The sequence below is a fragment of the Grampus griseus genome (assembly GCF_964374135.1).
Source record: "Grampus griseus genome assembly, chromosome: 8".
NCBI lineage: Eukaryota > Metazoa > Chordata > Mammalia > Artiodactyla > Delphinidae > Grampus > Grampus griseus.
Window position 1 is genome coordinate 62,395,295 of NC_139002.1, and position 26,118 is coordinate 62,421,412.

General features: G+C 47.9%; 3 protein-coding genes and 1 long non-coding RNA gene across 6 annotated transcripts in view; 3 read left to right on the forward strand and 1 right to left on the reverse strand.

Moving 5' to 3' along the window:
- Positions 1-546: 546 nt before the first annotated feature.
- Positions 547-5,334, reverse strand: ARFIP2 (ARF interacting protein 2). Its single transcript, XM_082660573.1, has 8 exons — positions 5,250-5,334; positions 4,306-4,446; positions 3,952-4,048; positions 3,103-3,221; positions 2,705-2,926; positions 2,029-2,186; positions 1,705-1,879; positions 547-1,260 (listed from the first exon to the last, which is right to left on the reverse strand). Exons 2-8 carry the CDS (start codon positions 4,402-4,404, stop codon positions 1,105-1,107), a joined length of 1,026 nt encoding a protein of 341 aa, XP_082516699.1. The 5' UTR covers positions 4,405-4,446; positions 5,250-5,334; the 3' UTR covers positions 547-1,104.
- A 185-nt stretch (positions 5,335-5,519) lies between these two features.
- Positions 5,520-8,133, forward strand: TIMM10B (translocase of inner mitochondrial membrane 10B). Of its 3 annotated transcripts, none has more exons than XM_082660658.1 (4): positions 5,520-5,589; positions 5,781-5,876; positions 6,074-6,206; positions 6,853-8,133. In XM_082660658.1, the coding sequence occupies exons 1-4, from the start codon at positions 5,548-5,550 to the stop codon at positions 6,855-6,857; spliced, it is 276 nt and encodes a 91-aa protein (XP_082516784.1). In that variant the 5' UTR covers positions 5,520-5,547; the 3' UTR covers positions 6,858-8,133. The 3 variants fall into 3 exon arrangements, with proteins under 3 accessions (XP_082516784.1, XP_082516783.1, XP_082516782.1); XM_082660657.1 differs by lacking the exon at positions 6,853-8,133 and adding an exon at positions 6,480-6,846; XM_082660656.1 differs by lacking the exon at positions 6,853-8,133 and having other exon boundaries at positions 6,074-6,846.
- Positions 8,134-10,891: 2,758 nt separating this feature from the next.
- LOC309825779 lies at positions 10,892-13,353 on the forward strand. The gene is made up of 3 exons (XR_014297063.1): positions 10,892-11,060; positions 11,774-12,015; positions 12,272-13,353. It is a non-coding gene; the product is annotated as an uncharacterized lncRNA (long non-coding RNA).
- A 998-nt stretch (positions 13,354-14,351) lies between these two features.
- The window catches only part of DNHD1 (dynein heavy chain domain 1), a gene marked incomplete at both ends in the record, with an annotated part of 66,730 nt that continues 54,963 nt past the window's right edge, over positions 14,352-26,118 (forward strand). The window contains 6 exon segments of the mRNA XM_082660087.1: positions 14,352-14,415; positions 14,833-15,499; positions 18,768-18,941; positions 23,401-23,604; positions 23,684-23,794; positions 25,793-25,949. Of these exon segments, the coding sequence (XP_082516213.1) occupies positions 14,352-14,415; positions 14,833-15,499; positions 18,768-18,941; positions 23,401-23,604; positions 23,684-23,794; positions 25,793-25,949 (1,377 nt within the window).

Below are 26,118 nucleotides of genomic sequence, written 5' to 3' on the forward strand. Positions count from 1 at the left end.
GTTGACATCCCCATCTCCACCTATCTAGGCTAGATGCCCCTCCTCTGTGCTCCCATAGCCCCCTGTACTTCTGTATTTCTGTATCCTAGTACTTATCACTGTATTGTAGTTGCCTAGTTACTTGCCTCTATCCCCCACTAGGCTGTAAGCACTGTGGGCAGGGACCGTGTTTTATTCCCTGATGTTTCGCCAGGGTCTAGCACAGTGCCTGGCAAATAAAAACACTCAGTAAATATTTGCTGTATGAATGATTGGATGATGGAGGTCAGTGGGCCCAACCCGCTCTGGGCCCTGTGTTTTAAGATCCATTGCTATCTTGGTGCTAGCCTAAAGGGCAAATAAAGCTTTGGCTCCTACTGGGGCTGGGGGAGGAGAGTAGGCCCTCAGATTGTTCCTGAAACCTGTGACTTCAGCTATCTGGCCCCAGCTCTCCTGAAATGATAGGATTTTGGTGTGTAATTAGACTGAGTGTTTCTCTACCCAGACCACCCTCCTAGAGTCCCCCACAAATTGACCTCACTGGGCCTGCTTTTATGAAAGGTTTATTCCTAGTGCTAGGTCCCAATCTTCCAGGGCTCTAAGCACAATTAAACTGGGTGGGTAGGTGAGGGGAGACCCATTCAGATGCAGGGCCAGAAATGGGGCTCCCCATATCCCCACCCCTTTGGTCCCAGTCCCCTTCTCTGCAATGGGCACGCATTGAGGAGGGACAAAGGATATTGGAGGCAACATCATTGGCCCAGGGGAGCCCAAGAAGAGCTGCCATTGGCTGACAGGGCCTTTTGAGGCTCTGCCATTGGTCAGGGGGCGCACCCCAGGAACTGGGATAGGCCTGAGGAGTGATGCCATTGGCCAGGGAGTGGTTTTTGTCATAGCCTTTGGCTGTGGAGTGGAAGGAAAAGATCTGGGAATGAAGCCCAGTGGCCAGGAAGATAAAGGACAGGGCAGCAGCTGCTGGGCCTGCAGACCTCCTGTCAGGCCCCAGCCAGGGAAAGGGAACCCAAGCCAGAGCGCAGGTGGCAAGGGATGTCCCATGTCCAAATCTCCCCCACCCTGGGACTGCCCCTCCCAATGTCCTTGACAGCCAGGTTGGGCTGGAGTGGCTCACTGCTCCTCCAGCCAGGAGGGCTTCTCAGCTCCTGGAGGCCGCAGCTTGATGTTGAACTGCTGCAGGGTCTGCTCCAGCTGTTTCTGGTTCCCAGCGAAGTAGGCTGACACGGCATTGTGGAAGAGCAGCAGCTGCTTGTGCATCACCTTAATCTGGGGGGCCAGCAAGGTCAGCTGAGACTGGACTCAGACGCCCTTCCTGAGGGGCTGTGAGCCTGAGCCCAGACCAGGGGCACATGGACTCTGCTCTGATCGTGCTTTTGGAGTGGGGGCTGACCTCCATCAAGGGAGCCAAAGGATAAAAGCCAGTGTGATAGGAGAAACCTGACCTGATTGGCAGGGCCAGAGGTTCTGGTACCCAAGCCTAAGGGGTGGATTTTTCCCAGTTATGTTCTTGGGATCAGCAGTCAAATCCTCAGGGGATCAGAGGGAGGGTGACGGGAAAGGCCCAGGGCTTGACTGGGCTGGGGAAGATCCCACTCCTTAGCCAGGCCGCATTTCCCCATCCAATAATGGGAAGGGTTTTTTTTGGGGGGGGGGGTGAGGTCAGTGTTACAGATGGGAAGGTGGGCTGGGTCAAAGGGGTGGGGTTAGCACCTTGTTTTCTTCCAGGAACTTGAGCTTGATGGCCACATCTCCCCGCAGCTTCTCATATTTGTCCCGATGGGCCTGGAAAGTGGCCTGGGCACTCTCAAGTCGACCGCGCATCCCTGCATCACGGGGGCCTAGGCTCAGCTCCTCTAAGTCTGTCCGGTAGGCATCGTATTCCAGCCTGGGGAGGGGGTGATATGGGCTGGTCTCCACCCCTTTGCCCTCCACACATACTCTCCTTTCTTTTCTCAATTCTTGTGCCCCTAAAGCTCAAACTTCCACCCATGCCAGCCAAATGCCCCAAACCCTAGGCCCTGCCAGTGCCCACACCTGGCAGCCTCATACTGTTTGACAGTCATGAGTGTGTCTTCCATGGTCTTGGTTACCAACGTGTTGATGCTAGAGACAAAGAAGTTCACAGCCCCTAGCAGCGTCTCTCCATTCTTGCACAGCAGCTTCTGCGTCTCTGCATTGTAGCCAAATTCCTCCTGAGGGCAGAAGGGAGGGACAGGCCTTGAGTAACAGTCGGGGCTGTAGGGCCCTTCTTTCCCCTCCTCTCCCGGGAGGAACCAGCCATTGAAAGTGGAACAACCCAGCACTGCCTCCAGCAAGGCTCTCTTAGCCAGAAAGTTAGTGGGGCTGCCCTGGGGATGCCTGGGACAGGAATGTGGGAGTGAGGGCCTCAGATGAAGTTCACAGAACTGGAGTAGGGAAAGCTAGTGCAGCAGGCAAAGGAGGGGCTCCGATTAGGCTGAGCACTGAAGGCATTCCTGTCAATGCAGAGAGGGGTACTTGTGAGGCACCTGGTGTGCCGCCTGCCCCACCCCCTCCAACTTCTGGACCTCCGTACAAGCCCCTGCCTCCACAGGTGGGTGCTGCTGGGGGCAGAGCTGGGCCCGCCCTGGAGGGGTTCTCCCTCTGGGCTGCAGGAGGGAGGGAGGCTGAGGGGTGACTGCCTGGCGGGCCCGGGCCCAGCCCCCCACCCTCTCAGGCCTGGATGAGGCACCTGAAGCTCTGGGGACTTCTGGCTGAGGTCAGCAAAGGCGTCCCCTAGTGCATGCTGGGTCTGCAGCAGGCTGTAGAGGTGGGCTGTCAGTGCCCGGCCCAGCTGCAGGACACTTTCATACTTGCGCTTCGTCTCACGCAGCAGCTCAATCTGCAGCTCTAGCTCCAGGTCCACAGTCCGGGAGCCTCGGCCAAATCGCTCTGATAACAGCTGCTTTGTACACTGATTGGGAAGTGAGGGAATAGGTCAGAGACCCTAGCACCCTGTCCTCCCAAAACGTACCTACCCCAGCATCCCCAGGCTCCTAGTCTCAGCCACAGATGGGACATTAGGATCTGGAAGATGGGGAAAAGGTACCCAGGGGAGTTTGGGGGAAGGGAGAGGTGCCTGAATCCCACCTTATATGTGTTGATGCCCCATTTCTTGACGATGTCAAACTTCTCTCCAGCGATGCCCCGAGCCACCTCATCTCCAGGGCCAGCAGAGTTGGTATTGTGAGATGGATGGCGGCCAGACCCTAAAGGACCAAGTTCTCTGACACCAGCCTCTCTCAGATACAATCAGACACCTCTGTGGTTCCGCCCATACTTCCCTCCCAGCACATGAAAATGACTTCCCTGAAGGAGCAGAACCTAGAGACAATTAGATTCTCCTACTCACTAGGAGGAACTCATACATTGTGCCCTGAGACCCAAAACCCAATATACATCCGGCCTCCTTCTGAAGTGGCGGTGGGGACTGAAGAAGGAGGGAAGAGGGAGTTGCTAGTGTACAGGGGTGGAGAAAACAGCAGGAAATAGGCTGAGTATGGGGTGACTGATCAAGGATAGTGGGTCCATCAAACAGAAAACCCGGCTGACATTCCCACGTGGATACTAGTGAGTGTGAGATTCAGAGCTGTTTGTTCCTCTAAATGTTAGAGTCTAAAGTAAAACCCTGAGAAGCCTCACAAAGTTCCAAATCAGATTCAGGCTCCAGAGCAGGCAGGGGAGGCCTGTGAAAGAGTTCTTTGCTTGACTTAGGTGGTGACAGCAGAGAAAGGACAAGTGGGGCTAAATGACAAGTGGGAGCAGATGGACAACTCTGGGAACTGGCCTTGGGCTGAGATTCCATAGGGTTCATACTAGCAGAGGTTCCCAGGATCTCCAGACATAATTCAAGCCTTCCTAGACATACTCTATGCTCCCTAGAACCACCACTCTCCCCCTCTCCACTCAGGCTTCCTGTCCTGTTCTGATCATTCATACCTGTGGGGATGAGTCCATCACCAGAGCCCCCATAGCCACCAGACACAATGCTGGTTTCATTGAGGTTGGGTCCTGACACCATCACCTGCTGGAGGTCCTATAGGCCAGAGAAGAGGGGGGCTTCAGGAACATAGGGGCAGCTGAAGCATTTTGGGGGTGAAAACAAGCTTGGATTGAAGCATCATAGAGAGAGCACACAAGGGAAGTCTGCACAGAATCAGAACAAAGATTTGTAAAAAGATTGAAGGGAGATTAGGTAAGTTAGGGGAAGGCTACTGGAATAGGGACGAGGGTTCAGGGTTTATGAGTTGGGATTCCTCAAGTGAAACAATATGAAGAATCAAACAGAAGCACCTGCTCCAGCCCATCATCCTCAGGAAGCTGCCCAGCTTCACCATTCCCGTGGATGGGGATCTCCATTGTGGCTGCCTTCCCTAGGATCCCGTCCGTCATGGCTAGCGAAGGGACTGGAGTCAAAGTCTCTACCCCAGCGCCCTGCAAAGCCCAACACAGACAGTTCTGGAAACTGGCCAGGACTCCAAAGAGGAAGATCTCCCCTGCCATTTCGGAGGTTGTCCCAGGGCCTCAGTGTTCTGGGGTTTGGCCACTACTCTTCCCTGAAGTATATGTATTTCTCCCCTCCAAGGTGCATATTGGTAACACGCACACCCAGGCCTCAGGTGTGCCTGACCTGAGGTCATGTTCTCATGAACCCCCCTATCCTACCAGGACTCCGGTGATCATTCATGCATTCACTCACTCAACAGACATTTAATGAGTGCCTACTACGTGTCATGCACTATTTTAGGCAATAGAGAAACAGCAGTGAACGAGAGAGATAAAGTCTGTGCTCTCAAGAAGCATATGCCCATGCAGGTGTTTCTCCCCATCAGGAGATGAACCCCTTTCCCAGGGCTCAGGTGTGTACCCCCATTCAGGTATGTTCTCCACTGCTCGGCCTCTCACACTCCTTTAGTGTTTCTTCCTCTTTCCTGCAGGGGGTCTCCCCTTCCTCCATCCCATGCACCTCCTCTTCCTCGGGCCCTCCCCCTTCAGGCCTTTGTTGAATCACTTGGTATAAGTTCACAACCTCTGGGAAAAGCCTCTTTTTCCCAGTACATAGGTAGGTGATCCCTTCCAAAGTCAGTTATGTCTCCCCAGGTGTGTGAGTCTCCGCCCTCCCCCCATACACCTGGGCATCAGGTGTGTCCTCATCCTTCCCCAGGGTTCAGAGGCATCTTGCCCTCACGTCAGGTTCGTGCATTCAACTTGCCCTCGCCCATGCACGTCCCTCTCACCTCGGGCCGGGCGGCTCTTCCCCTCAGGGCGCCAGGCCCGGGCCGCGCGGGGACCTCGGGCTCCAGTTCCTGTCGCGATCCTAGCAGCAGGTCAGGGACTTGGCGGAAGTGACGTCCTCTCACGGGCAGAAGAAGCCGGCCACGTCGCAGATTATGAGGGCGGAAGTGACGTTGGCATCTGGGGGCAGGGCTATCCTGGAGCCAACCTCTCTGTCCCTGGGGAGTCACGAGAGGTCACTTCCGGGGCGTTACCGAGAAGCTGTGAAGGAAGTTACGTAGGGCACGCGCCGGTGGCGTGATGGAGCAGCAGCAGCAGCAACAGCAGCAGCAGCTCAGAAACGTGAGTGGGAGCTTTGGGGCCACGCGTTCAGCTAGCATCCCTGTCTGCATGGCGGGAACCCCAAGGAACCAGGCATCAGAGGGCTGGGAACGTCGGGCCATGGGGTGCGGTCCTGGGAAAGCTCGGGCGGCGCGGCCTTGAATTGAGATGTGGCCCCTCTTCGCTGAGTTCCTTGTCCCCCTTCTTCCCAGCTGCGGGACTTCCTGTTGGTCTACAATCGGATGACGGAACTCTGCTTCCAGCGCTGCGTGCCCAGCCTGCACCACCGAGCTCTGGATGCTGAGGAGGTTAGGTGGGGGAACCGAGTAGGGAGATTACCCTCGATCCTCAGAGTTAACCGTAGACTGCTTCCCTGTTCCGCCACTTCCCCTACCTCTGGCACTGGCCTTTCTGCGACCCTCGCCCCTAGGCTGGGGATGGGAAGGAAGAAGACGGACCTGACGAGACACCTTTGGCTTCTACTTCCACCCTGTCTTCCTTCCAGGAGGCCTGTCTGCACAGCTGTGCTGGGAAGCTGATCCATTCCAACCACCGCCTCATGGCCGCTTACGTGCAGCTCATGCCTGCCCTGGTACAGCGCCGCATCGCAGACTACGAGGCTGCCTCATCTGTGCCAGGTGTTGCTGCCGAACAGCCCGAAACCTCGCCATCAGGGAGCTAGCCGTCCCCAATCCCGGGAAGGGAGGCACTGGATGGACCCTCATATTTAAGGAGCCAGTGGACCTTGGGCTGGGTGCGACCTGTATATAGAAAGTGAGGAGTTGCCTGAGAGCTGGGTACTGTTGCTCCTTTTCCTGGAGCTAATAAACCCACTTTTACTTTGTTTGGTTTATATTCTGGGCAAGGAAGCTTTGCCCACTTGATTGACACCATCTTTATTATTCTGTCAGGATGCTTCAGCCCTGGCAGCAGAGAAATTGCCTTCAATGTGTAGAAGGAAAACGTCAGCATTCCCAGGCACCTGGTTAAAGCGACATCTGTGGGTACAATTTTAAGACTGGTAATAGCGACAAGAAGTTGGTTTCTGCCCAGATGACAGAAAATGGGAACTCTGTCTAGCTGTCCTTAAATCTGTCTGACTTAAATGGCTCACTTAGAGATATCTAAGGACAGCAGATTAAGAATCCACAGGGCTTTTAGGCGCTACCTCCTGGGAAGTCAGTAGCCTCAGACAGAGATGAAACCTGTAAGAATTCTGGGGTGTTCTGGAACGTCAACCACTTCCTCAAGTTGTTACTTACTTAATATTTTCTGTCTTCTTAGGATGAGCAGTAAAATCTTTAAACAAAGAAGATCTGTGTGCTTGTCTTCAGGAGCAGTCAGAAAGGGGAAAACTTGTGGAACCATATTCTGCAATACAGTCAGACTCGAGGGATAAAAACCTAAGGGAGAAGTAGATGGTGATGGTTATGGGAAAAAAAGGAAGAAAGCCAAATCTTCAGGACTTCTTGAATGTTACCTTAATGTCTCACTGCTTGTCTGTAATCTCCTGATTCCATCTCTTCCTCTACCCCAGACTGTTCCCACTGTGCCTGTTCTGTGATTTCTAATTCCAGCCTGTCTGTTCTTTCCTCATTATTTCCCTCCGTGTGGAATTTACTTCTGTATTCAGCAATCTGAGTGGCCTATACATCACTGAATTTTCTTGCCATTTTTGTGTCCTTTTTGTATCAGCTGTTTTAACATTTCTGTTCCTCCATTCACACTGCTAGAGAAAAACAAAGCTGTGTAGTGAATGCCACTAAATATTCAAGATCTCCAACCTCAACCAAGCCCTCGTTACAAACAAGCAACCCTTTGTGAGTTCCTGGTCTGTTTGCTCTCCTAATCACTACAGCAGTTATTTTACACCTTCATTGCTCTCCTTAATCCCCTGCCTCATCCTTGACTATTCCCCATCAGGTGACCATGTTTGATTTTTAAAATGGAAGTAGAACTTCTTAGACATTGGCTCCTACAATCATTAAAAAAAAAAAAAAAACGAAATAAAAGAAAACTTACAACCATCCACAAAGCAGATGTTTCCTCTCCTGTACAGATCAGGGCATTGAAATTCTCTGGTAGCAGACCCTGTCTGAAAATGCAGACCTGTCTTTAAAATCTTTTACTACACCAGGCTGCCTTTCAAAATATCTGTTGAGCACCCGCTTTGTATAGGTTCTGGTCTTGGTATTATCCCCACTTAACAGATGAGGAGGCAAGAATTCAGTATGTACCAGAAGCCCACCTTATACGCAGTTACCTATTGAGAAAAGTGGCTCTAATCAGCTTTTTGCCTCATTAGCTGAACAAATCTTGAACAGAAAGGTTTGCTAAGACCCTTCCTTAATAAAAAAAGTTGTTGATCAGGAACTTTCCTACTGAGTGGCTTCATGTCTGCCCAATAAAGTTCTCTCCTTGAAAAGTGTAAATGCAGGTAAAGCAGCTTGTGAACTTTGCAATTCCCAGAGACAGGATTGGGGACCTGGGATATTCTGATCGTGGGAGGATTCTTCTCCATCGATATTTATGTATATCCCTGCAATAAACTTCCACTGTGAATTATCTATGTTTCCATGTCACGTAATTAGTAATTGCTGGAGAAGGGCTAGGAACACAGATCTGTCTGACTCTAAAGCCTATGTCCTTTGAACTTCCAGAGCTTATATTTGCCTGCTCATCTGCAGTCAACTTCTCCCTAGGCATGGAAAGACAAGTGTCCCTCAGTCTGATCCACCAAGACTTTTTAATCTCTTCTTTCCTTTCTGTTTATAAATAGGTTCAATACTTAACGAAAAGTACCTTCTTCCTACTATCCGTCTTCCTTTGTCACTGAAATCTCCTTGAGGTCTTACCATGACGTCTTAGCCATTGGTATAATGAGCAATGTGATGTTTCAAGCACAACACGAGGATAAATGTTGACAAAGCTTTATCCCTTTATCACAAACACATATTTGAGACAGGGTTGTTCTTGCTATTGTGGCTTCAGAACTTAACTGCCTACTCCTTTGCAAAGTGTAATTCCTTTGAGCCTATTCAACTGTATCACCTCTCTTATTACTTATCTGTAGTAACTGCCACTCTCCTGCTTTCCTCTGCAGAGCTAGCCGTTGGTCTTCCTCTTGATACTTTAATGTTACACAAGACAGTCCGTTCAGTGTTTTTTGTCTCTTAGTTCCTTGACCCAATCTCTAATGATTTCTACTCTGTCTCGGCTACTCTTACTTACATCCTTTCCATTGTCCACCACCCCAAACTGTTCCATCTTCAAAACACTATTACTTGCATCTTATTCACTGACTGTATTCCTTCCTCTTTGTTTATTGGACTATTCCTCTACCATTTTTTTTTTTTTAAATTTCAATGCAGCGTTCAGACCATTGCTTCTACATTCTCTCCATTAACACCTTCCTGTCTTTAGATTCCTGTCGAGCTTAAATTCTAGTCATTCTTGGGACTTCGCTGGTCGTCCAGTGGTTGAGGCTCCGCACTTCCACTGCAGGGGGCCTGGGTTCGATCCCTGGTCTAGGAACTCAGCTCCCGAACACTATGGGGCGTGGCCAAAAACAAAGTCCTTATGAAATTCTAGTAATTCTTTTGGAATAGGCTAAATTTCCTTCCCTCTCATTTCTTTGTTGGGCCTGGGTAAAATGAAACATTTGTGCCTACATTTGGACATCTAAAAACTGCCCAAGGTAATGACTATAGAGCAGATTTATATCGCTGTGAATCCATGGTTATCAACTTCAAATGGAGTCTGAGGCCCTGTAATCCCACTAGATTTTTCTAGTCGTCTTTCCTGTTCCCTGCAATGACTATTTCAAATCAATATTCCTTTTTTTATATAAATTTATTTATTTTTATTTATTTATTTTTTGGCTGCATTGGGTCTTTGCTGCGCATGGGCTTTCTTTAGTTGCGGTGAGTGGGAGCTACTGATCATTGCGGTGCGGTGCGCGGGCTTCTCATTGCAGTGGCTTCTCTTGTTGCGGAGCACAGGCTCTAGGCACGTGGGCTCAGTAGTTGTGGTTCACGGGCTTAGTTGCTCCACGGATCTTCCCGGACCAGGGCTCGAACCCATGTCCCCTGCATTGGCAGGCAGATTCTTAACCACTGTGCCACTAGGGAAGCCCCAAACCAACATTCTTAAGCCTCTTATTATCCCCATGATTCTCTTCACTTTCCGCAGGTAACCTTATTTTAACTTCATAGGCAAAAGTAAAAGCTATCAGTTAGGAACTTCCGCAACATCTTGCAACTCAAAACTTGGTCACCCATGTACATCTGCATCATTCTCTCCTCTTTCCCTCCTGTCTAAACAGGACAAATATCGCTCATGGCCAGTGCCTGTTCCTGTGCACTGAATCCTAGTCCTTCCTTTGGAGATCTCTGACTTTTTCCCACTTTACTAAATTCTCATCAGTGTTTAAGCATGCCGAAGACTCCCGTTACAGCAAACAAACCACTCTACCTCACAGGTACCGTCCAGTTTTTTTCCATTTTACGGCTAAACTCAAAACAGTGGATACTTTGGTCTTCTCCATTCCCATTTCTCCCCCCACCCTATTTTGACTTCTGTAACCTTTATTCTATTGAAATAGTTCTTGCTGAGGTCACCCTAGCTCACCAAGTGGCCTTCATATCCCTGAATCCAGTGGTTATTTCCTCAGCTTACTTCACTTCTTAGTGGCATCTGGTACTATCGACTTGTTCCTCATGGACACTCTCACTGGTGTCTGTGATTCCACTTGTGTTTTCACTACTACCTCTGGCCACAGCTTCTTAGCCTCCTTTGCGGGCTTACCCACCTCCAGCCATTAAATCTAAAAGTTTCTCAAGGTCCTGTTATTTCTCAGTGTAATTTTTCTGGGATTGTTTCATCCCCATTTTGAGCGTTAGTCACTGATAATTCAGAAGTGAAGTTATCATCAGAGAGTAAAGCCAAAGAAAATGGAAGATGAGAAAGTACAGCAGAAGGTTTGAAATAGTCATTGCACAGAATGAGAGAGTGAACTGACAAAAGGAACATAATTAGATTATTAGGTAGTGTTGAAGGCTCAGTAGAGGTTACTGAACAGAATTCCCTTTTGGCTTTGTCTGTCTGGAAAACTTTTTTTAATTGAAGTATAATTGATATACATAGTTATATTAGTTTCAGGTGTGCAACATAGTGATTTGACATTTATATACCTTATGAGATGACCGCCACAGTAAGTCTAGTCACCATCTGTCACCATTTAAAGTTATTACAATATTATTGACTGTATTCCCTCCTCTGTGTATTACATCCCCATAATTTATTTTATAACTGGAAAAAACTATTATTTTAAGGCCTAAAACTTTAAGGCCTACCTGTAACTCTTCCTTGCCTTTTCCAGGAAGGATTCTTATTTGTGCCCTCATTGAACCCTTTTATGTCTCGTTCACCATTACGTCCACAGCACTTGGTAGAGTGCCATAAACAACAACAAAAGCACGCAGCTCACACAGGTCAGTTATATCATGTGTGTACTATCTACCAGGCTCTAGTCTAAGCATTTTATATACATTAACTCAGTTAATTCTCACAACAACCCTATAAAGTAGGTACTACTGTTATCTTCATTTTACACAAAAAAATAAAATTGCAGTAAAATATCCCATGACTAGCAAGTGGTGGAGTCAGGTTTTCAATCCAGTCAGTGTGACTTCCAGAGTCTGTCCTGTTTCTCACTAATGACGATTGATTGCTATACATTTATGCCTTTGTTCCACAAATATTTTGTGATCACCTACTCATGGTGCCTAGTACTAGGGGCTGGGGGTACAGCAGAGAGCAGTCAGAAACCGCCACCGTGGAGCTTATGCTTCTAGTCAGGGGAAACAGACAATAAGCAGTTAAGTAAGTATTGATATGAGATGGTAATAAGTGCTATGGGGAAAATCAATGCAGGGTAAGAAGGATAAGGAAGCTGGGGACAGTGTTGCTATTTTAGGCTAGGTTGTCAGAGAAGAACTCACTAATGAGGTCTCCTTAAGCAGAAACTTGAAATGAGGGAGGAAGCCTCGTGGACATCTGGAAAAAGAGTGTTCACTGTGGCATCAGCCTCTACTTGCCCATAGCATCCATCGTCCCCTTCTTCCTTTACTAATAGAACCCCTGACTTTAACCTGGGCAGATGATGGCTGAAAATAAAGATCAGATTTTGCAACTTTCCTTGCAGCTAGGTGTGTCCATGTGATCGAGTGATGCATGCATTGCCAGGTTGTGCCCTTAAGGGTAAGGGTGGGCCTTCTCCTACTCTTTCCCCCATCTCACTACTTGGGATGAGGCCCAACACACATGGTGGTGAACTGTCTTGGACCTTGAAGATAAGGACCACTTCCTTGAAGAAGGCAGAACAACTAAAAGGCTGCCATATTAGCCCTGGAGTACTTATTCCTGGACAGTTGTGTGAGAGAAAAAGTAAGCTTCTATTATGTTTAAGCCATCGTATTTTGGGGGTCTTTTTGTTATTACAGCATATGTGTAGTAGACAGAATGTTAACATGGTGCGCAAGATTTCCCACCCCCTGTGTACACACCCTGTATAATCCCTAGGACTGTGAATATGACAGATTTTACTTCTGTGATTAGGTTGTATTATATGACATACTTGACTGTAAGAAAGGGAGATTATCCGGGTGGGCCTGGCCTAACCACATGAACTTTTTAAACGCAGGGAGTTTTCTCTGGCTGGATGCAGAAGAGAATGTCAGAAAGATTTGAAACATAAGAAGGATTTGAGGCACTGCTGCTGGTTTGAAGATGAAGGTGCCATATGGCAAGGAAGACAGGTGGCCTCTAGGACCTGAGAGTGGCCCCTGAGGCCCAGGAGGAAACAGGGACCTCAGTCCCACAACCGCAAGAAACTGAATCCTGTCAACAGCAAGAATGAGCTTGGAGGAGGATTTTCCCCCAGAGCCTCCAGACAAGAACTCAGCCCAGATGACCTTTCAGGCTTATGATATCCTGAGCAGAGAACCCAGTCAGGCCATGCTGGGCATCGATGTACAGAACTGTGAGATACTAAATGGATGTTGTTTTAAAGCTGCTTAGTTTGTGGCAATTGGTTACACAGCCACAGAAAACTTCTCTGTCTTCTAAATGAACCGTAAGCAGAGATGTACTGTATGAAGGCTCTGGCGGGGGGCGGGGGGGGGGGAGCATGCTCAGTGTGATCCAGGCACAGAGGAGTGGTGTGAATAGGGATAGATGGTCAAAAGGCCACAGAGGTAGCAGCCAGCTGATGAGATAGCAAATTGTAGGCTGTGTAGGACTTTGGCTTTCCTGAGGGAATGAGATGATAAGGCATTAGTGAGTTTTGAGCAGAGGAGTCATAGGATCTGCCTGTATTTGAAAAAGGTCACTGGCTGCTCTGAAAAGAGCAGATTGTAGGGGCAAGGGAGGAAACAGAGACCAGTTAGAAGTCTATGGAATAATCTAGGTGAGAGGTGATAGTGGCCTAGACCAAGGTTTAGCTCTTAGGGTGGTGAGAAATAGTTGGATTTTGGATATATTTTGAAGCTATAGCTTAACAAAATTTGCTAAAGCATTAGACATGGGATGTGTGTGGGGGGAGAGGGGAGTCAAAGGTGACGCTAAATTTTGACCCAAGCAACTGGAAAAATGGACTTGGTATTTACTGAGATGGGGAAGACAGTGAAAGGAACAGGTTTATTTGGAAGGAGGCAGTTAGGAGTCTGGTTTTGGACATTTTAAGTTTTTAAGTTTGGGATTCTTATCAGATTTATAAAGCAGAGGTGGGACTCTATCACGTGCTGAGTTTCTATTCATTGTAATCATTCAGGCGTTCCCCCCACCTCCAACCCCAATTTTGAGCTCCCTGTGATCAAGGAGTGTGTCTTGTTTGGGTTTTTTGCAGGGGGTGAGGTGGGCTAGGCAGATACTTGCGAGTGTGTGTCGGGTTGGGGAGTGTCCCGAAGACTGCTTGCTGGTGCCCGTGGCAGCTTACAGGCTCAGTAATAGATAAACAGGCACGTGCATTACACCTGCCCACGACGCCCTCAGGATTGCGACTTCCCCAAATCAACCAGTAGCTCTTTTCCAGACCCAACCGGTCAGACGGCCTGTTCCCAAGGCCGGCAGGCAGCCTGTAGGTTGGGCCTGGGCTCGGCCCCTCCCCCCTAGGCCCCGCCCCTTTCTGGTTTCGCCCGGGCTCTCAAAGGAGGCTCGGGCCTCAAGCGATCCAGTAACGGTTCTAACCGCTGGGAGGGGGTGGGGCTGCGGGTGAGTCTGCTGCTGGGCATCAGCTTCCTTTCGCACCGCCCCCTGGACACCCACTCTCGCCACTGCCCCCAGGCGTGTCCCCTTCTCCTGCGCTCCTACGGACCCTCCTCCCCTCCCTTTCCTCCCCTCCTCTTCCTTCTTTCCTCCTCCTTCCAGCCTGGCCCTCTCCGGTCTACCCCGGGCCCCACTCCATCCAACCAAGTAGTTCTCTGTACCCACCCCTCTGCTTTCTGTCCTCAACACATCCCTCAGCCCATGGGCAAATGGGACTGGGGCTTTGCTGCCTCTGAGTGACGACCTGTTCCTCCCTTCAGGCGATCGCCAGGCTCCAATCCCAGTGACAGTTCCCTGCTGTTCTAAGGTCCTCTGAGTGAGCCCTTTCGGTGTGTGTGTGTCTACAAGTGATCACACGTGTGTGTGCGAGTCTCTGGGTGGAGGTGGCTGTGAGTAGAGCGAGCCTGTGCCTGGGACCCGAGTCTAAGTTCATCCATTTTTCCAGCAGGCACTTCCCCATGAAACCTCACCAGCAGATGCCGTTCTCTTCCCTTCCCTTGCCTCCTGTGCCCCTTAGGCCAGGTGAGGGGACAGTGTTCTGGGCAGTGGGAAGGGACTTTTGTGCGGGGAGGGCCCTACCTCTGTCCTGGGCCTGCTTTTTAGCAGTCTTGGGGGGAATCTGTGGGGTCGGTTGAGGGTCTCAGGAAAGGCCCTCTGCTGGTCTAGCTCTGTCCTGCAGCTCCATCCATTTTCCTGTCCTAAGTCCCTCCCTTCCCCTTTCTCCCAATCCCTTTGACCCTGCCCAGAGCCTAAGCCCCCTTCTCTTGCCCTCTCTTGGGCTGAACTAAGCAGGTGAGATCCAGCAACCAGGAACCTGGAACTGGCAGTCGGATCCCGAGCAGTGGGCAGGGTCAGTCCGACGGCAGTTGAATGCCTGGCTCCTCTTGGTCTCGGATGAAGAGGCGTCAGCTAAAGCCCTTGAATCTCGGCACTCTGTAGGTGTCCTAGACACAGCAGAGCAGCGCTGGGCCTGTCAGGGAAAACAGAGGCAGTTTCTGAAGGCAGTGACTCAGCCAGGGCGGCCTGCAGTGCTGGAGCTCCTGGTAGCTGAGCTCCAAACTCTGTTCTCAGCAGTGCTGCAGGATGGCGGCCCTGCAGCTTGGTACTACATGTACGCAGTGCTGGGTCTGCTGCCTCCATATCGTGCGCTGCTTGTTGGTCGCCTTGATTTGCTGCCTTTCCTGGAGCGGCTATACCGCTGGGCACCCTGGGTCCAGGCCCAGCTCCAGCTGGACCTGCTAGGTGCCATGGACCAGGCCTTTCCCCGAGACACCTCTTTGTTAGAGGGCACCTCCCATGTTGACTGCTATCCCCAGAAGCAGAGGTTCCATCACGGGCCCCCACGCCCAGCCTGCCCTTTTGTGCAGGCCCGGTGGGGAGGGCAGCAAGTAGAGGAGGGGCTGGCCACATGGCTTCGACCATTGACACTGCCTGAGCTACAGCACAGCCTGGGTATTGTTGGTACTGAGGTGGCCCTGGAAGAGGCCCACTGGCTAGATGGCCTTAGCCTCCTGCCCTTGGCACTAGCGACGGACATCCCTGTACAGTATGAAAGCAGTGACGGTGACAACGCAGAAGAGGAGCCTGTCGGAAGAAGAGAGACTAAGTAAGTGAGGGACCTAGTCTGGGGCTTTGAGCAAAAGAGAGGAAGAACCCTCTTCCTTTCTGTCTGCAAAATAAACCCAGCGGTCTCAGTGTTAATCCCCATAGGGAAATGCAGACATGAATGAAAATCAAAAGTCAACGATGAGGAAGCCAAAGCTTCAGACAATAGCTTGAGTTTCCAGAGTTTCTAGACTTCTTTTTCATATAGCGCTTAGTTGTTTTTCTCACTTGTTCGTAATCCCTGAGTCTGGCCTCTGGGCCTCCCTAGTGCTGGGTGCCGGATGTTTGATCCAGGTCCTTCCCTCGGGATGCTCCTAGGTGAGTGCTTGTCTGAGGACCCTTCCCACTCATGTCTGTGTGAACTAAGCCAGCTCCAAGGCACATTACAGTTGGCAGCACTGACAGGTAGGACTTTCATTCTGACCTTCCAGAGCCTTCTTCCTGCCCTGCGAGTGAGGGGATCCTGGCCCCTGGAGAGGTGATTTTCTCCCCAATCTGGCTCTCACTGCTCTCTTCAGGGTTTCAGAATGCCTCCAGAGACCCCCTCTTCTGAGAGTTCTCTAACTCTAATCTTGGAATTTCTCCTTGTCCTCTGGCCAGCTTGTCTGTGACATATTCACTGTCTGGGAAGAAGGGTAGTTTTACCTTCAATCTAGCTTGGCTTTCTCAATTTTTGCTCTAAGTTAATGGCGGGGTCAAGTTTTTCCTGAAGTCTTACTGGTGGGCAGATAGGCAGGCTCCTGGGGGCCTGATGACAGGTGGCCAGTGCCAACAGTGTATGCCTTCAGTAACCCCAGCAGACTCTTCTTGTCAAAGATCTTCCCTGGACCCTAAGTATAAGTCTCCTTTCCCGGGGGAATCTAACTGGAGTGAGAATGGGCTGAGATGTTGGCAAGAAGCCAAGTTCTTTGTCCTCTCTTTGGAGCTGGCGGTAAACCTCTGAGGCCTAGCTAATGTGACTTAATTTGTACCATGTTCCCCAGGCCTGGCCTCCCAGGCATTGATACATTCAAGAAGTATTATTGGTTATCTAATATATATCAGGAACTGCTAGATGGTGAGGATACAGAAGTGGTAAGATAGACTCAAGCTCTTCCCTGGGGTTTTACAGCTTAGTTAAGGGAGATAGATGTTAAGTACGTTGATTTAAGTAAAATATCGTGACGATTTCTGTTAAGTGCTATAAAAATCAAAGAACACGGCCTTTCCCCTGGCTGCTCCTCTGGAGTGTGTGTGTGTGTGTATACACATCAGAGTTAGGGGAAAGCACGTCAGAGGAGTTTGGGTTTAGATTAGGGTTAACAAAATATCTTGAAGATTAGGAGGTGAAATAAAGAGGAAAGTTTCAAGGAGGAGGGAGCAGTCAGTAGTGTTAAATGCTACTGAGGCAAGTAAGAAAAACCTGAGAAATACTCATTGAATTTAGCAATAAGGAAGAGGTTGGTGAGAGTGGTTTCAGTGGCATTTTGTGAGAAGGAAGGCAGATTGTAGTGCATACAGGAGTGAATGGAAGGTGAAGAAGTGGAAATCACGTTTTGTTATTCTTTCATGAAGCTTGGCTTGAAAGGGAAAGAGAGAGATTAGGACAGCAGATTGAAAGAATAGTGGTGTCTGAGTAGGACTCCAAAAAATGGAGAGATGTTTATAGTCTTTAAGACGGTGCTTGAGAAGTAAGTGCTCAATAAATATTTGTAGAGTGAATGAATAAATATAGGCTAACAGTCAAAGAAGAAGAGATTGAAAATACATCATGAAGGGAACTTCCCTGGCGGTCCAGTGGTTAAGCCTTCACCTTCCAATGCAGGGGCTGCGGATTCAATCCCTGGTTGGGGAGTTAAGATCCCACATGCCTCAGGGCCAAAAAACCAAAGCATAAAACAGAAGCAATATTGTAACAAATTCAATAAAGACTTTAAAAAAAATGGTCCACATCAAAAAAAAAATCTTAAAAAAAGAAAAAATACATCATGAAGGCGGGATAAGTGATCCTGAGCACAAATGGACGAGTTAGCCTTGCAGAGAAGAAAGTCACTCCTTCCTCGCAAATTAGGAGACAAGATTAGGATGGAAATATGTACAGATAAATGTGTGGAAAGGCAGCTGAACTTGAGGGAGTTATTTCATGGCTGAGAGCCTCAGTTTCCCCTGGGCAGAGATGGAGGCAGAGAAGGTGACTGGGAGCTCAGCAGGGCTGGGCATAGGTTGAGGGGGTGGGTAGGTTGAGGCCTGGAATAGCAGCTGAGGAGACTGCAAGGGGTAGCTCCCTGAGGACTTGTACTAAGACATCGAGCAGAGTGAGCCCACAGATGAGACTGGACACCAGGAATCTATAGAGGAGCTGATGACATTCCTTTGTTCTGAGATCTTTTGAACCTACTTAGATCATGTAGCACTTTAATTATTGAGGAAATGAATCTTTAATAGCAGTACACCATTAAGATGTCCTGATCTGACGTCAAAATCATAAACCCTACCGTTGATGTGAACTTTAGAATACCCCCAGTTATCCCTGGGGTAACTTGTTCTGTTGATCTAGATTTGGGTCAATTAATGACACAAAAATACTTTGATTAATTTTTCAGAGTTTTATTTTTGTGCTCTAACCAAAATTATTAGTCCAGGTAATTGACTTTTGGCTTCTTGAATAATTAATTTTAATACCAATTTTATCGACTGGTATGGTAGAAGTGTAGGAAGATTGTTGGTACTGGTGCAGGCTTGAGTGGGCTGAAGGATGCATCATCGGATCCCGGCTGGGAAGAGATGGATGTGAAGCTGGAAGTTGGGTGATGATAGAGGAAGAGTAAGAAAGAATCACAAGCATGGAGATCACGCAGGGTTGGAAAGCAGGTATAACGGGGGCAAAGATAGGAGATCAAGAATGTTAGGAAGGCTGCCAGAGGGAAGAAATCCAGGACCGTGCGCTTGCAAGGTGATGAGTTGGGACAGCCAAGTATTCCCATTACTTTTACTCAGTATTATGTAATACTGACGTCATAGTAATCACAATCAATCCAGAATGATTATTCACTTATCAGAAAGGGAGAGGTTATTCACACACAGGTGTACGAATATAGTTGCCTGACTGTATCTCCTCATGGGCTGTATTTGCTCAGTATGTGAACCTTCGGGTGTAGATGGTCGACAGGCTCTGACAAGGTCACATCAGGTCCTCTCAGGCACCTGATCTAGCTCCTTCATTCACTGGCTGACAGTGGCCACCTGACCGCTTTGCTCTGCCTCTTCTGTCCTGATTTTTTATCATACAGGTCTCAGCTTGACTCGGAAGTTCCTGGGGAGGAGATCTTCCAAGAAAGAAGCACTGGCTTCTTACCGCAGACTTCCCTCCTGGGTACCCAGATAATGACCGTAATGAAGACAGAGAGATACCTGAAGAAGATCCACTTCCTCTATCTCAACGTGGCTCCCAGCAGCGACTTTCGGTGAGAGCGCCCGCCTAGACCCCTGTCCTACTCCTCCCGCCCCCGGACTTCCTCCCGTGCTGCCTCCCCACCCCCCTCCTCCTCTCTAGACCCGCTCCTCTCCTATCTTTCTCCTCTTCCCTCTCATTTCTCCTCTGTCTCCTGGTTTCCCTCTGTCTTCCCTTCTCCTCAGCTTCCTCTCCACTCTTTTTTTTTTTTCCCGGTACGCGGGCCTCTCACTGTTGTGGTCTCTCCCGTTGCGGAGCACAGGCTCCGGACGCACAGGCTCAGCGGCCATGGCTCACGGGCCCAGCCGCTCCGCGGCCCGTGGGATCCTCCCGGACCGGGGCACGAACCCGTGTCGCCTGCATCCGCAGGCGGACTCTCAACCACTGCGCCACCAGGGAAGCCCTCTCATAGCTTTTTGTCTTAGTCATTCTTTTCTACTTTTTTCTCTGTCTTCTTTGTTCTGTCCTAGAGTGATAGAAACATTTGGTCATTGCCTCAGAAGGGAATTTAATGGTGATCTCTTCTAACTCCAATGCAAGAATCTTGGTGTTTGTTTAAATCTTTACACTCTCAGGGAAGCTTTGTGTTTTGCAAGGCATCCTGTTCCTTAGACTACTTTCTTTTTACTTCTACATTTTCGTCCTAATTTTATCTCTGTGCGATAAAAACAAGTCTCAATCCACATGACTTGAGAGGCATTCATTCACTTTCTTCCATTAGATCCAAATCTTAGTATTTTTAAATGCTTTATTCAAGTCTCTTCTCTTCCCAGAAATAACAATAACAATTACCATTAATCAAGCTTTTCTATATCCATGTGTCATTTAATCCCCACCTACCAGATAGGTGCCATTATTATTTCCATATATGAGATGAATAGACTGATGCATAGAGAGGTTCAGTAACTGGTCCAAGACCACATAGTAAGTGATGGAAAAAGGACTTAAACCTAGGACTGTCTCACTGGTAAGCAGTATCTGATACCCACTCCCAGGAAGCCTTATTTCCTGCATACACTGACCTCTTCCTCCTGAACGTAGGTAGCGCTAGTGAGCTGTACCATCCATTGATTTACTGATCAGTTCATTTAACGAAAGTTCACTGGGAGCATTGTGCCAGTTATTAAGCAATGGTCTCTTGGCTCTAGTTCTGCTCTCCTCTCCCTGCTTTGTAATACTGGGGCTGGGACTGCAAACTTCATTTCTCCTTTTTCAGCCAGTTTCCTGTTAGGTTCGATTAATAGGGGGTGCTAGAAGGAGACTGGACAGCAGGATGAGAGGAGAAGGGACTCTGTCCTTCCTTTGCTTGTTCTTCATGTCTTTCACTCTGGCAGCAGCTGCCAGTTTCTGAATCAGCCTCCTCTGATCCTGAGAGGGACCAACGCCAGCTGGGTAGCATCTTCCCATCAGAGTTCTGAGTCACCGCTCTGCAAGGCATCCCCCCACACACACACCCCTGCAAACTCCTTATATACTAGTAACAGCCAGGCAGCATCTCCTTCTTAGAGAAACCTCTTCCTTTTGCTCCTCTAGTTCTAGGGCTGGCATCCATTTCCTGCAGTTATTGTCTCTGCGCTTAATATTCCCTTTTTGCTTTTTAGGTGTCCTATGACACTTTTTCTAAAACACATTTTCTCTGTTAAATTCACTTTGTTGAAATTCCTAATGCAATTTCTGTTTTCCTGACCAGACTCTGATATTACGAGTGGTCCCAGGAAACAATCCTCAAATGTGGGATTTTGATATTATTTTGGTAATGTCCTTGGCCTTGGACAGTACCGGCCTCCTTCTTAATGGGAAATAGTATACTAGTAATCCATGACCTATAGTGGCATCACAATTAATTAGTCACTGTGGTTGGAAGTGATAACCTACCTACTGACACCTAGCGGCTGCTACACTTGACTGTTCGGCAGTAGTGATAGTAATGGTAGCAATGTTGGATGAGATGCCTATTGACCATGGTGGAGAGCCTACAGAAAGAAAATTACAAGCTTAGGGCTTTCAACTATCAGCTCAGTCATAGTCAGAGAAGCAGCACAATCAAAGACAATTAGGCACAGAGAGAGACAAGAAACCATGAGCAAGCGAACTAAAAAGGCAGTGGATAATCACAGCGCCAACATCTGTCAAAGAAGGGACCCAATGAAGTGAGTTTCGCACTTGGTTCTGCTTTTCGCCAGAGATTCCAGTAGAGGCAATGGTGTGTCAGTTTTACTATATGCTCCTGAAAGATGGAGAAGAGGAGCTGAGCTTTCAACAGACTCGGAAAGCTAAACAGCAGAAGTTGCAGCTGGGGGCCCACACCAAGGAGGGAGGTGTTTTCTGGTTCAACCTGTGTTGTAACCAGGGTCCCAACTGGAAGCCCAGGGGATTGATTTGTGGGTTATCTGATGATTTTCATATTTTATCCAGATACTTTGCCCAGTTTTTCTAGTTGTTCTCAAGTGGGAGTGTTGGTCCAAATTTCAAGTGCACCATCAGTAAAAGTGGAAACTGGCATTTTTTGTTTCACTTTATTTATTTGCCATGTAACAGGTTTTCTTTCAAAGTATTTGCATTTATCGAAATTTTCTTGGTACTTCCCTGGTGGCGCAGTGGTTAAGAATCCTCCTGCCAATGCAGGGGACATGTGTTCGATACGTGGTCCGGGAATATCCCACATGCCGCGGAGCGACTAAGCCTGTGTGCCACAACTACTGAGCCTGTGCTCTAGAGCCCGCAAGCCACAACTACTGAGCCCTCATGCCACAACTACTGAAGCCTGCGCACCTAGAGCCCATGCTCCACAGCAAGAGAAGCCACTGCAATGAGAAGCCCATGCACCACAACGAAGAGTAGCCTACACTCACTGCAAGTAGAGAAAGCCCGTGTGCAGCAACAAAGACCCAACACAGCCAAACATAAATAAATAAAATAAATAAATTTATAAAAAATGTTTTTTTCTTTTATTTGTCCTAGTTTTTTTGTTTTTTTTTTTTTTTGTCATACCACATGGCTTGTGGGATCTCAGTTCCCTGACCAGGGATTGAACCTGGGCCACAGCAGTGAAAGCCCGGAATCCTAACCACTAGGCCACCAGGGAACTCCCTGTCCTAGATTTTGATTTATACTTAGGGGAGAACATATTCCCTCACTTCCTTAGAGTCTTTGCTCAGCTATCCCTGACTCTTGGCCCTGTGCAGGAAGAGTAGCCTCCATTAAGAAGGCCACAGGGGAAGGAGTGTTCCCTTGGGAAGTCAGGCTTCAGTTAGGGTAGGTAGCTACCCTGTGAGATGCCAACTGACCCAGTGGTTAAGAGAGGGGGCTTGAGTCATGTAGATTTGTTTTTTTTGTTTGTTTGTTTGTTTTTTTGTGATACGCGGGCCTCTCACTGTTGTGGCCTCTCCCGTTGCGGAGCACAGGCTCCGGACGCACAGGCTCAGCGGCAATGGCTCACGGGCCCAGCCGCTCCACGGCATGTGGGATCTTCCCGGACCGGGGCACGAACCCGTGTCCCCTGCATCGGCAGGCGGACTCTCCACCACTGCGCCACCAGGGAAGCCCCAAAAATAAATATTTTTAAAAATGAATAAATGCTTTATTAAATGTGCCCAAACATAGCATTATGGCAACTAGTTTTCTGCAACTACTATATAGTTACATATAAATTGTATTTAATGTGGGATGTAGGTGCATTTTCTTGAAATAAGACAACTTAGTAGGATGTTAAGATGGCTCTGGAGGTACTTGTCTGGTTCACTAGGTGGCAGTTTTCCTCTTTATTGGCCTGTGTCTAGTCTTCTAGTTACTCTTGCTTTTCCCCATTCTCAGTTACTCCAAACAGCATTCCCTGATTATCTCTGCATGCTATTTCAGCATCTAGGGATATACATATTTTATCATTTCTAAGATGCACATTTTTTTTCACATTTCAACATCTCTGAAATTGTGATGCAGCTTACAAATTGGTGGCATATCATATTGGTGGCATTTTTTTAATTTTAGCATTTCATAAGAAAATGCTGCAACTAGGGACTTCCCTGGTGGGCCAGTGGGTGGGACTCCTCGCTCCCAATGCAGGGGGCGCGGGTTCAGTCCCTGGTTGGGGAACTAGATCCCGCATGCATGCTGCAACTAGGACCTGGCATGGCCTAAATAAATAAACAAACAAATAAATAATTTTAAAAATGCTGCAAGCTTACAATTGATGGCATCTTAGATTTGATGGGATGTTAGCTCTCTGGGTCTGGAGATAGGAACTTCTTGGGACTGGCTAGGGGTCTTTTTCTTTCTTCCCACCTATTTTTGGCTTCTGTTTCTTCTGAATATTCCATCTTTCTGGTTTGAAGATCATTCTGCTCTCTTTCCCCTCTTCCCACTTTCTTCCGCCTTCTTTCCTGCCTCCTTATTTCCCCCTTCCTGTCCTTCTTTTGTCCCTCCCTGGAGTCTGCACAAGTTTGCAAGGCTCTGATCTGTGCCCTTTCTTAAAGACCTTACAGCCTGATGGTGGTACCACCCAACAAGGTGAATTCTGAGCACTACATCTTCTCTCCCTTTGGGGTCCTGCATGTACATCCTGTGGAGGGCAGTGAGGCAATGACGCTGGGTACCTGGCACCACCACTCTGTCCTCTGGCAACAGCTCCAGTTCATTCCGTTCTTCAAGTATTTCCTCTTACGCAAGGCCTTGGCCTGGTAGGTGATGACGGGTATGGGATTTGGGAAGAAGTGTCATAAAGAGCAACAGCCACTGTCACTGCCCTCTGATCTGTAGCTGGAAGAAGGGTGTGAAGTTTCAGAGGCTGCACCGGCACCGGACTTTCCTAGAGAAGCATCTGCTCTTTGCCGTGCCCCACTTTGGAGTTGGGCTACTCCATATTAGCAGGTGAGGTCTTCAAAACACAACTTCAATGAACTTTAAAAAATTATTTTACAAGAAGTAACAACACGTTCATCGTAGAAGATTTGGAAAATACAAAAAAAAAGCACAAAGGAAGAAAATCTTCAGTCTCACCATCTACAAATAACCATGACAAACATTTTGTTGCATATCCTTGTAGTCTTTTTTCCATCACATATACCAATGTGATCATACTTTACATATTGTTAAGTAACCAGTTTTTTTCTCTGAATAATATATTCTAAACATAGCTCTATGTATTAATTAATTTCTACATCAACTTGCCCCAGATCATACAATTATTAAATATCAAATTTGAGGATGATAATGCAGGTGTTTGAAACTCTGCTCTTACTATGGTATTAATTGGATTCTTTTTTTTTAAAGAAAAGCTTAGTTACTCCTATTTTCAGTACTTTCTTGCTTTCTCTGCACAACTCTTCAACCACTCCAGTTATGTTCTGTGATAGGAGTTGCAAGCTCAGATGCCTACAGGTCCCAAGGAGGAGCTATGGAAGAAATGCAGTGGGTTCGATTCAAGACTTTAGGGAGTGTGGGACTGCAGTCAGTCTGGAGATTGCACCTAAAGAGAACAGTCACTACTCAGTTCCAACTGACTGTTGCCATGGGGAACATGGGTCCAGTGTGTCAGCCACATTATTTTTTCAGGATGACCTGGGAATCCACATTTTGTTGTCAAATCTCTTAATTTTACCTGGTTAGTGAAAATTTTTATTAAAACACTGTGCTGGCCAACTCTTAGTGGTACATATACAAACCTTTTCAGTCTGAACTCGGCCCATGGGCTACCAGTTTGCAACCTCTGCTCTAGGTATCCTCCAGTCTAGCTTAATCATCATGGCATAATTGGGTGGCACAGATCTGAATTTAAGTCCTGAACACTAGCAAGGGACTTTACTCTTTGAGCCCCAGTTTCCTGATCTGAAAACAAGAGAGGAAGATTTCTGCTACTCACAGCTGTAGTGAGAATTAAATGAGATTGTGAATATAAAGTACCATGTTCAGTGCCCCAAGAGGTACTGAATAAATTACACCCATTGTGATCATCCTCTGCTTATTGGGGGGGTCCTTCATTTTTTCAAGGATATTTAGAGATGTAGATTTTTCAGGGTGGTTGTTTGGGGAATGAATAAGAGAAGTGGGGTTTCGTCAGGGATGAAACTTCCCCATAGGGAAGTTGAAGGTTCCTCACCTTTGATTCTAAAACCTACCTGTCCTATATACACTACCAAATGTAAAATAGATAGATAGTAGGAAGCAGCCACATAGCACAGGGAGATCAGCTCGGTGCTTTGTGACCACCTAGAGGGGTGGGATAGGGAGGGTGGGAGGGAGATGCAAGAGGGAGGAGATATGGGGATATATGTATACATATAGCTGATTCACTTTGTTGTACAGCAGAAACTAACACAACATTGTAAAGCAATTATACTCCAATAAAGATGTTAAAAAATAGTAAAAAAATAAAGAAAGAAAGAAAAAATAAAATAAAACCTACCTGTCCATCTAGACTGTTAGGGCCCTTGGCTTCCCCTATTCCATGGAAGAAGCCTCTGCAGTCTCTCCTTCTAAGTCACACCTTGGGATCTCTTTGACCCTCTTTCCTGGCAGAAAGGTAACTCAGTGTAAACATTTACAATAGATAACTAATAAGAACCTGCTGCATAAAAAAATAAATAAAATCCAAAAATTAAAAAAAAATTAAATACATAAAACGAAAAACAAAAAACATTTGCACATACCCCAAGCCTTTCCCAAAGAGTTCCCCAGCCAGCAACTTCCTGGGCTTAAACTCTTCCAAAGAACCCTCAAGAGGAGGCTATCACTGTTGGTCCCTGGGAATATTATAACCTCTCTAAACCTTTGCTCATTCTGATGTGAGCTGGGCTAGGAAGAAGTCAAAGGTGTCCAAGGTAAGAGGGCAGAGTCGCTGGCTCTGAGCAGTTTAGTCCTTGATTCCAGGCTTCTGCAGGAGCTGCGCTCTGTGTCCTGGCTCCCCCGTGAAGCAGATCAGTGCTACGAGTTGCTGGACCTACGGCGGGCTCTAGCCAAGGAAAACCACAAAGCTCTGCGGCTGCTCCATCGCTGCATGCATCTCTGCACATCCATCCTTCATCTGGTAAGAGGCTCCGATTTATTGGGAGCTTTTTCTCCAAGCTGAACTCGCCAGTGTTTCAGCCTTCTCTTGGCTTAAGCTTGCCTGTGTGTTCTGGACTCTGCAGTTGGCTCAGAGCCATTGTCCTGTCCAGCAACAGCAGTCTCTGCTCTAGGTGGATGGATTAATAACA